Genomic DNA, 9,912 nt, shown 5'->3' with positions numbered 1-9,912 from the left:
TCGCACCTGGAGGACACTGCAGGGTGCTCACAGAGTCCCGCTTGTCAGCCGCCGCCCATATGGGATGCCAGTGCTTGCAGGGGCATTAACTAGTTGCGGGCCAGTTGCCAGTGTGGGTCCCTTTCAGTTGGTTCTTTCTAGAGGTGTGTTATCTTAAAGACAACTGAGAACCTGTACCGCTAGTCCCACTCCCACGCAGACTTATTTACAAAGCCCTTGGAAGTGAAGGGTCCAGCCTGAAAGTGCCACCCCTTCTTTTTACAGCTGAGGGCCTTGAGTTCGGCCGGGACCTTCCTCCTGTAGGAGTGTCTGAGATGGTGTGCTCCGAGGGGGCGACAGTCCTGGCCGCCTGCAGGAAGGGCGAGCAGGCACAAGCCAATCGGCTTGCGGGCAGTCTAAGGGTGGAAGGAGGTGAAATAACTGCTGGCAACGGCAGCCCACCAGGACAAGGGGCTGCCTGTAGGGTGTGTGGCCCAGCGGAGCTGCTTCCTCTGACTAGCAGGGACTCCACCTCCCGGGTGGCCGCCAGCAGCCCCGACCGCAGTCAGCCGAGCGGAAGGGGCGGGGCTCGCGGCGGACGTCGTGGGTCACGTGGGCGGGCTGCAGGGCACCGAGCGCGCAGTCAGGTGAGTGGCGGGCGATGTGCGGTCACTGCTTTGCAGTGGCACGCGCCGCGAGCGCCCACAGTGGACATGATCATTCCAGGCTCCGGCAGTGATGGTACTGTGCCCGGCGTGGAATTGGGCTCAACATGCGTGCGGGTGCTAGCTGAATTATGGGGCGCCAGGACAAGCTCGCCCTCAGGAGTGGCTCAGTCGGGACCTGGGGTGGGTAGCAGGTGGTCATCTCGGGAAGTCCGTGGCTGTCCTCAGCCTTCCTTTCCGCACGCGATGGTCTAGGACGACTTCTGTGAAAACATCTCTCTCGGGCCCACCCTCGTTTAAGACGAATGCGAAAGGGAACGTGGGAAGTGGGGCCAAGGATGTCTTAAATCCCTGGGAGCTGTGGGGGTGACCCCCTCTTTTCTCGGCTTGGCAGGAAGCATGGCACTCTGGCGGGCATACCAGCGGGTCCTGGCCGAGCACCCGTGGAAAGTCCAGGTCTTGACTGCGGGTGAGTGTCCTTTCGACACCGTAGTAGAGAAGCCACGCCTCCCTCACCTCCTGCTTCTCTTCAGACCCCTGGGGAAGTTGGCTGTGGTTCCTTGGGGCTGCCAGTGTTGGGGAAGGGGAGGTGCCTGGAGACTGTTCTTCAAGAGGCCTGCAGGTTAGCCCCACTGGAAGTGAGGGGCAAGGCCCTGCCCCAGCAGCCTGCAGCTTGGAGAATAGCCCCCAGCTAAGACTCCCTGTGCGGCTTGTAATGTCCAAAGCACTTTGATACATTACCTAGTCGGGGCCCACAAAGCAGTGCTTGATTCCATGTGAGATCAAACACCTACATCTGAAATCAAGATCCAAAGCAGTGCCGGTTTATTTTTCCTAGTATTTCTTATTGTGACATACACTAAAAAAAAACACTAATTTACAGTCTTTTTGACATTTTTGGATCAACCCAGCTTTGAGACTCAGAGTGTGTATAATTCACGAGATTACGGCTCTACTGACTTGTTTATGTCATCGTTTGCTTTGCCTATTGTTTACTCTGTATGTATGCATCCCCAAACACTGCACTAAACAAGACTTAAAAAAAAAAAAAAAACTTAAATTGGTTGATTGAGTAACAGCCTCACCACAATAATCAAGTGACTTACTTGCAAGTATTCTTCACTCTGCAAGGTGGCTCATGTGAGGGGACAGCGCAGAGCTAAGCAACTTTGTAGGCCTCTCAGACTGGACCATCAGGGCTGTGCAAAGGGGAGGAGGGTTGGGTGAAGATGGGGTCTGGCTTGAGTTGAGAGGAAAGAGCAGCCATCTGGAATGAGGATGCTGAGCCAGCTTGAAAAGGGAGATCCTGGTGCCAGAAGAGCCCTGCGTCAGCGCTGGGAACGTCACGGGGTGACTGGCCAGCGGACGGACTCCTGCCCCTGCTGGACCCCTCTCCAGCCTCCTGTGCCCAGCCACCTCTTGTCCTGTCCCCAAAGCATCCGTCAACCCTGCATGACTCACCTGGCTGTGCGTGTGTTTGGTGACTCACACTGGACTGTGTGGCTGTGATGGGAACTGACACGCTGGGCCCTCTGCCCAGCCTCCAATTCCCTCAGGGCCAGCAAGTGCCAGGTGGAAGTTTCCCCCTCCTGGCCCTCAGACAAGGGAGGGAAGGATGGTCTTTTTGTTTTCCTCCCTTCGAGGTGCCTGAGGGCAGAAATGTGACTGCAGAAGGGGCTGCTGGGCCATTGGTGATAGAGCCCCTGACTTTCTATATTCAGAGAAAACTGTGAGTTGAGAGATGGGTAGCAGTCAGTGGATTTAGCTCACTGAGCCAAATGTAGTAGATGTAGGTCCCATGGCCACCACACCAGGAAAACAGAAGCAAAATCTCAGACTCAGCTTTGGGAAATCAAGGATTTAAACCGTAAGAGCCATAAGGGCATGGTGGCTGCATCATCAGGACAAGTCAATAAACCTTTGAAGGTGTCAGTTCTCTAGGACTTGACGTTAATAATACGAACAACTCCATGGGGCCAACATATGTAACCTTTCCAAAAAGCTTTAGAGATGAAGACATGCTTGATCAACTTAAGGTTTCCAGAGGTGGGCCCTCCCTGTGACTGTTGGCACAACAGGTTGTTCTCCCAAGGTGGTGTTGGGGTTGGGTTTGTTCCACTTGCCATGGATCTGAACAGAGATGACTGTCTTAGGCTGGGTGCAGGTGCTTAGTTAACGAGTAGGAAGTAACCCGGTGGTGGGAAAGAGGGAGAATGGAATAAAAGCATGTGATCAGATTGGCCCTTGCTACAGGCAGCTGTTGCTCAGTCTCACACTGGTTGAGAAGCTCTTTGAACTGCTGTCTGGATGGACCAATCATTTCTAGAGAAAAGATCTTTTTCCAACTCCCATCCTGCATTGGTCAAGGGTTCATCCTATGGGATGTGACCTTGCCTTCACATGTGGGCTGCCTGGTCCCAGAAGGCATCATCTGTGAAGCCCCAGGCAGGGATGGGCCTGAAGGGAGGATCTACTACTACTAGGTTGAACTGCAGTGCTGACTGGACTTAGGTAAATGACGAAGATCTGAAATGGCTCCACGGAAGTATGTAATCCTCATCTTTGGTCAAGCCACAGTCAGGAGCCGGGCAGCCTGGGGAGAGGTGTGCCATGAGCTCTGCAGGGTCTGCATAAGCTGAATCCCTTCCTTTCATGAGGGCCCTTCTGGTTCTAGACATCTTAGGTCACCTGGTCCCATGATGGAAGCACTCAAGCTCCTGCAGATACTGATGTCCCTGAAGTCTGAGTTAAGCCAGAGTGGGAGAGCTCGACAATCTTGGAAATTATCCTGCCTCTTCTCTGATGCCAGAGAAGGGACCTGAGGCCAGGGCACAGTGACATGCACTAAGGTCTCCTGTGGTTGGTGGTAGGGCTGCTGTTAGAACCCAGGATGCTGGGCCAGTGCTGTGGCATATATAGTAAAGCCTTCCAATGCCTATATCTCATGTGGATGCCAGTTTCAGCCCTGGCTGCTCCATTTGTAATCCAGCTCCCTGAAATGGCTTGGGCGCAGCAGTGCAAGAGGGCCCAGGTCCTTGGGCCCCTGCCACCCTTGTGGGAGACCTGGCGAGGCTTCTGGCTTTGGCCTGCCCCAGCACTGGCTGTTTTAGCCAAATGAGGAGTGAACCAATAGGTGAAATATCTGTGTGAGTGTGAAACTCTTTTAAATAAATTTTAAATAAAACGGTACCTAGTACAGTGCCCATGGCTAGGTGGACACCTGCTCTCTCAGGTGCTGAACTGCAGCATCCCCTGGGCTGTAAAGCAAACCAAGTTCCTTCCTCACCAGGCAAATCAGTAGTGTGGACTCCTAGATCTGTAGCAACTGCCCCTTGCCAGAAGCTGCCTGACCTGCCCAGCCAGGCCCCATGTGCTGCTCCTCATCCCAAGAAGCCACTTCCTGTTCCTCCACCTTCTCATCGGCTGTGAACACGCTTAGTGTGTCATGATAGGGATGTACACAAAAGCCGGAAGAGGAGCAAAATATAGAAAGTTGGGAGTTCACCCTTCCCCAGGCCTGGCGTGAAAGTTGGGGCTTTTCCGCTGGTAGGCAGAAGGTGATTCCAAATAGACCTGTGCATGGGGGGAGGCAGCTCCTTGCCCCCTCAATCTAGTGGGCAGTGACGGCATGAGAACTGGCACCTGCCCAGGGATATGATGTCACACCCGCGCCAGCGTCTACTCCTGGGCTCCACGCCCAGCTTGGCACTGGGGCATCATTGCCCAGCATCCCCTTGCCCTACCCCATCAGGGCCCTGGGCTGGATGTCTGTAGGTCTCCAACTGCAACTTCCAAGTCCACGGAGAGGGAATGCAGAGCCAACCCATCATGCCAAGGGTGGTCAGTTTGGGCTTTGAGTTGGGAAAGGTGGGTAAGAATCTCAGTGTCTGATTCCTTCCTGCTCAGAGGATCCCGTGGGCTATGAATACAGGCCTTAGACCAACGTGGAGGTCATCTGTGGGCAGAGGTGGACTCTGTTGCATCTGCGATGAATAGGACTGGTGGAGGTTGCCCTACTGCTGTCCCCTGGGTGTCCCTCTGCCTCGATGGGCACACTCCAGAGACCTAGAATCCAATGTCCTCAAAGCCAGAACCATGACTGCCAGATAGCAGAAGCTGGGCCTCTAGCTTGTGTGACTAGGCAAGCCACTGCTTTGTAGTTTTGCTGCCCGCATCTCCATAGGGGACAGGGACCAGGGATGATGGGATTCTGGCGAGTAAAGAGCATCCTAGTCCAAGAAGCAGCTCTGATGTGCAGACCTGCAGTTCCCAGCCTGGTGGGAACTCCCTGCAGAGCTCCTGGGCACCCATTGAGAGCTGGCCTTTGTCCATCTTAGCTCTCAGACTTTCCTTGTCATGAGATGGAGGTGGGCCCAGCCACCACCCAGGCCTGTTGTGAGGAGTGAATGAATGAAGCTGTTTGGCAGACTGACCATGTGGTCTGAGGAGATAGACCACACATTTGTTCCTCTGTTTAGGAAGTGACTGCCTTTTCTGCCCCTCCATCCTGGCCCTCTCACTCTTACCCCTGCCCACGGCTGGTCCCTCCTCCCTGGGCATGCACCTGGTGATCCTTGTGGGATGGAAGTTTGTGGGGGTTGTGCGGGAAACAAGTCCCAGTTCCTGCTCCTCCATCCTCCAGTCTGACCACAGTTCCTGGGGCTGGGCTTGGAGTTCTCCACAGAGCCTGCCTGTGATTTTCTGAGTTCCTGACAAGGGGCGCTTTACCAAGTGTATTCCACCGAGTGTGAGAGGAACCAGGACAACAGAGGTGTCTAGGCTTCTATCATTCCCCTTGGGGAGGTGAGATCCAGTGTCCTGGAAGAGCCCCCACCACTTGGGGAATGCCCCAGGGTGCCCAGGCAGGGCTGCCTTGATGCGTGAGCTAGGGGGTCCAGAACCACAGCCCCAGCCCAGCTCCTGGCCTTCCCCAGATGCCGATGACGAGGCTGCTGTAGAGCAGAGCCATGGGGGAAGGGCAGAGCAGTGAGTGTGCAGCCAGCATGGACGTCAGAGCCAGCTCGGGCCAAGGACTAGGGTGGAAGCTGTATTTGTCCAGTGCTAATTGAGGGCATAGGGACGGTGGTGGCTGCGGAACTGGAGGGGCTCTCATTACTCAACAGGATAGACAAGCAAGCTGGAGATCGCAGGGTCACTCCCCAGGGTCCAGGTGGGGACTGGGTTGTATATGGGAGAAGGCATCACACTGCTGTCACTGAGGGGGCCCTGTCAATAACAAGGGTATCTATTTGGCCTTCCGGGTGGGGACGTCTGATTAGGGCTGCTTGGAGCGAGGTACCTGTGGGGTGACAGGAGGGAAAGCCGGTGCAGGGAGCTGGAAGTCGTGGCTGTAATGCCTATACCAGTTCAGTCTGAGGGTGCAATGCGGAAGTTGGGGATAAGCTGATTGCACGAGAGCGGGCAGGACTAGCTGCATTAGTCACCTACCTGCCTGGCATCACTTGAACACTCTTGCTCTGCTCCATAAATGGAAACCCCAAGACCCAGGTAAAGAGCACTGGCCTTGGCTTTACTGAGTTGAGGGAAAAGCAAAATGGTTCCTTGCCATACTACACGTGACTGCATCGTGTGATGGCTGGCTGGAGAGGTGAAATCCTGGACCTTCATTTCCACACTTCTGAAGGCAAGGGGCTTAGGTGAGATAATCCTGCAGCTCTCAGGCCCAGGATCTTAGCTTTTCTTTCCTCTGTCTAGTTTCTGACTCCATCACCTCCTTTATCTTAATAATAATAATAATAACCTCTATTGGAAAGGTAAATCAGATTTAGAGAGAGAGAGAAATCTTCCATCTGCTGGTTCACTCTCCAACTGGCACCAACAGCTGGAGCTGAGCCAATCTGAAGCCAGGAGCTAGGAGCTTCTGTCTTCCATGAGGGTGTAGGATCCCAAGGCATTGGGCCATTCTCTGTTTCTTTCCCAGACCATAAACAGGGAGCTAGACGGGAAGTGGAGCAGTCAGAACATGAACCAGCAATCTTATGGAATCCCAGTGCTTGCAGGGGTAGGATTCAGCCATTGAGCCATCATGCCAGGTCCTCTGACTCCTCTTTGCTGCTCAGAGCTCCTAGACCCTGCCCTGCTCATCCTAGTTTCTTTTTTACAGTTTAATTACTGATTTGAAAGCAGAGTTAGAGAAAGAGGTCTTTCAACTGCTGGTTTACTCCCTAAATGGTCACGACAGCCAGGGTTAGGCCAGGCTGAAGCCAGGAGTTTCTTCCAGGTCTTCCATGTGGGAGCTGATGTCCTAGCACTTGAGCCAGCTTCTGCTGCTTTCCCAGGTGCATGAGCAGGGAGCTGGATCAGAATGGAGCAGCCAGAACTCAAACCACCATGGGATGCTGCCATTGAAAGTGGCAGCTTAATTTGCTATGCTACAATGCCAGCCCCTCTTCCAAGTTTCTGATAGTACATACATGAGGTGTGACTGTCCTTGGGGAGAGGTGGGGCTTGAGGCAGAAGGAAGCAGCTCTGAGGCCCAGGGTGCCTCATGTGCTTAGCAGACTCACTTCCCTCCTGGAAACAGCAGCCATGTTCTGACAACCCCCGTGTACCCTGCACAGGGTCCCTGATGGGCCTGGGTGACATTATCTCACAGCAGCTGGTGGAGAGGCGGGGTCTGCGGGAACACCAGGCCAGCCGGACTCTGACCATGGTGTCTCTGGGCTGTGGCTTTGTGGTAAGTTCTGCACCCAGCAGGGACAGTGCTCTGGTTCTGCACCACCCTTTAGTTCCCCGTGGTTTCTCTCACGTCAGCCAGCCCTGCCATCCCTGCAACACCTGGGACTTGGGTTATAAAAGCCATGTGTCCCCTTCCCTGCATGGGGTTGACTTTCAGGGCCCTGTGGTAGGAGGCTGGTATAAGGTTCTGGACCGGCTCATCCCAGGGAATGCCAAAGTGGATGCACTGAAGAAGATGCTGGTGGATCAGGTAAGCAGAAAGAGAATGGAGCCAGAAAGGGCAGGTGGGGGCAGGTACTCACAGAAGCCTTCATTTCTTGCCCTAGGGGGGCTTTGCCCCATGTTTTCTAGGCTGCTTCCTCCCACTGGCAGGTGCCCTCAATGGACTGTCAGCCCGGGACAACTGGGCTAAGCTACAAAGGGTAAGCCAGGCAGGTGTGGGCAAGGTCTCTGGCTGCCAAGCTAGCAGCCCAGGGGCAAGAGGCAAACGGTGGGGGTGCAGGCAGATAGAACAGGGGAGCAGAGGGGGGCGTGGTGCAGGAGTAAACTCCTTGAGCAGACAGCGGTGTGTAGTATTCCCGTTGGGATGTGGGAGCTGCTAGAGGAGGAAATGTTAATTTGTTGTTTCTGTCTCTTTAGGACTATCCGGATGCCCTCATCACCAACTACTACGTGAGCGCTGACACACTCATAGCCTGCCCTGTTTCCTTAAGTTCAGAAATGCCCTGGGGGTGGGTTATTCCAACCCAGGACCCCCTCCAGTGGGGTGCTCATTTCCTTAGGTAGCATGCTCAGGGATGTGCCTGGCAGGTTTTCAGCTGTCACTCTTGTCTAGATGTTGGGGCGGGGCCAGGTGATGCTTGAGCCTAGCAGTCAACCGAGGGAGGCAGCCACCCAACCCTCACCTTCCATGTCTTGCAGCTCTGGCCTGCTGTGCAGTTGGCCAACTTCTACTTGGTGCCCCTGCATTACAGGTATGACGCCCTCCCTTACCCCAGCCTTCAAGGAAGACCCTTGTCACCCAGCAGCCAAAGAACTCATTTTAGCCCTGAGCTGTTTTGGGCCCCAGCTGGCATACCCTTTCCTGGGCAAGGCTTCTCAGACTCCCAAGCATTTTTCTCTAAAACATCTTAGACTTCACAGGATCTATTCTGAGGTGCCTGCCCACGGACCTCTCATCTTCCCAGGGAGGATCCTGCATCCACAACTCTGGTTTCTGTGCCTTTGATGGGCAGTTCCTTGGGGCGCTGTAGTTTAGGTTACACAGATAGGTAGACCAGAAGGCCCAGGTAGGAACCTGATCAGGCCTGTTCACTGCAAAGTACAATTTTATCCTAATAATAAAGGTAATTTCTCAACCACAATTTTAAAAATCGCATAGAGTGAAACTCACAATGAATAGTGCAAATACTTGGAGGTGACAGGTTTGGGTTATAGGGGAGAACGCAAAACTCCTCAAAGGAGGCAGTCAAAATTTATATAATTCACATTGCTAAAAGGGGTAGCATCTTGGGAATCAAATCCCAAACACTAAGATCCTTTATAACTGCTTTGAAAGTAGAACCAACTTAGTTTAAGATAAAGAAAAGAGGATGCTACTTTACCCAGCATGCAGGACATTTCTGGAAGCAGAAAGCTTGTGCAGGGTGCATACATAAGTGTATATGCAGAGGGCCTGACCAAGGGTGTGAATGGCAAATCTCTGCCTGTCCCCACAGCTGTTGAGGGTGTTTAGCCTTTGTCACCCAGGAAGACAGCAGCAGGATTGGAGCTGTGCCCTCCTCTAAGGGCTGAGGAAAGAAACCTAAATCTGGAAGTCTTGCCTCCCTTCCCCCAGCCTCTCACTGTCCTTGCCAATCTGTGCCTTCCCAGCTTGCCTCACTCTTCCTCTTAGGTTGGCCGTTGTCCAGTGTGTTGCTGTCATCTGGAACTCGTACCTGTCCTGGAAGGCACACCAGCTCTAGACCCACATTGCTCCATGGTGTGTACCTTGCAGCACAGCTTGACTCTGGAATGGTCAGACAACCTCCTCCAAGGGGCCGGGGTAGGGTCCAAGCATTTGGGATTGGCACTTTGAGCTGGCATGATTCACTCTGCAATGTAAACTGACTGCTTCTGAAATTGGTAGAGCCTTCACAATGCATCACCTGACAACAGCGCTACTTCCCAAGCAATGTAGCATTAGGCAATTTTGTCAGTGTGAACCTCCCAGAGTGGACCTACCCAAACCAAGATGGTATGGGCCAGCCACTTGAGGTGGCCTCTTGTTCAATCAAGAAAGGTAATAAACGTGAAGCCTACAGACCACCACCAGTGTCACTCAGCACGCGGCCCGGGTTGCTAAGTGGGAGTACATGCTTACAAATGTTGTTTCTTACCGAGTTATGTGCTCTGCATAACCGTGTGCTGTACTTTGATAGGATGGTAACTTGGTAGCTTTGTTTACATCATTATCATCACGAACAGGTGAGGAATGCATTGCACTTCAATTTACCACATCCGGATGTTGCTCCTGGGTGCTGTGCTCATCAGGCTCATCTCGCGGGGCATTGCGGTGTGTGTGGGTCAT

The 9,912-nt window shown here is 53.5% G+C and overlaps 1 protein-coding gene across 1 annotated transcript; it reads left to right on the top strand.

Annotated features, from left to right (window-relative positions):
- Positions 1-597: 597 nt before the first annotated feature.
- MPV17 (mitochondrial inner membrane protein MPV17) lies at positions 598-9,856 on the top strand. The gene is made up of 8 exons (XM_040992969.1): positions 598-626; positions 1,039-1,113; positions 7,226-7,341; positions 7,501-7,593; positions 7,670-7,765; positions 7,983-8,015; positions 8,265-8,317; positions 9,238-9,856. Exons 2-8 carry the CDS (start codon positions 1,044-1,046, stop codon positions 9,305-9,307), a joined length of 531 nt encoding a protein of 176 aa, XP_040848903.1. The 5' UTR covers positions 598-626; positions 1,039-1,043; the 3' UTR covers positions 9,308-9,856.
- Positions 9,857-9,912: the final 56 nt, after the last annotated feature.

This window comes from Ochotona curzoniae, unplaced genomic scaffold (assembly GCF_017591425.1).
Source record: "Ochotona curzoniae isolate NIBS_2020 unplaced genomic scaffold, NIBS_Ocur_1.0 contig_883, whole genome shotgun sequence".
In the NCBI taxonomy this organism is placed as follows: domain Eukaryota; kingdom Metazoa; phylum Chordata; class Mammalia; order Lagomorpha; family Ochotonidae; genus Ochotona; species Ochotona curzoniae.
This window is presented reverse-complemented; position numbering and strand designations above follow the sequence as displayed.

Bases quoted from the DNA above. Each gene is read 5' to 3' on its own strand.
- MPV17 (XM_040992969.1), top strand. From the start codon at position 1,044: ATGGCACTCTGGCGGGCATACCAGCGGGTCCTGGCCGAGCACCCGTGG. The intron at 8,016-8,264 runs GTGAGCGCTGAC...CATGTCTTGCAG, and splicing joins CCCTCATCACCAACTACTAC to CTCTGGCCTGCTGTGCAGTT. The intron at 8,318-9,237 runs GTATGACGCCCT...TCTTCCTCTTAG, and splicing joins TTGGTGCCCCTGCATTACAG to GTTGGCCGTTGTCCAGTGTG.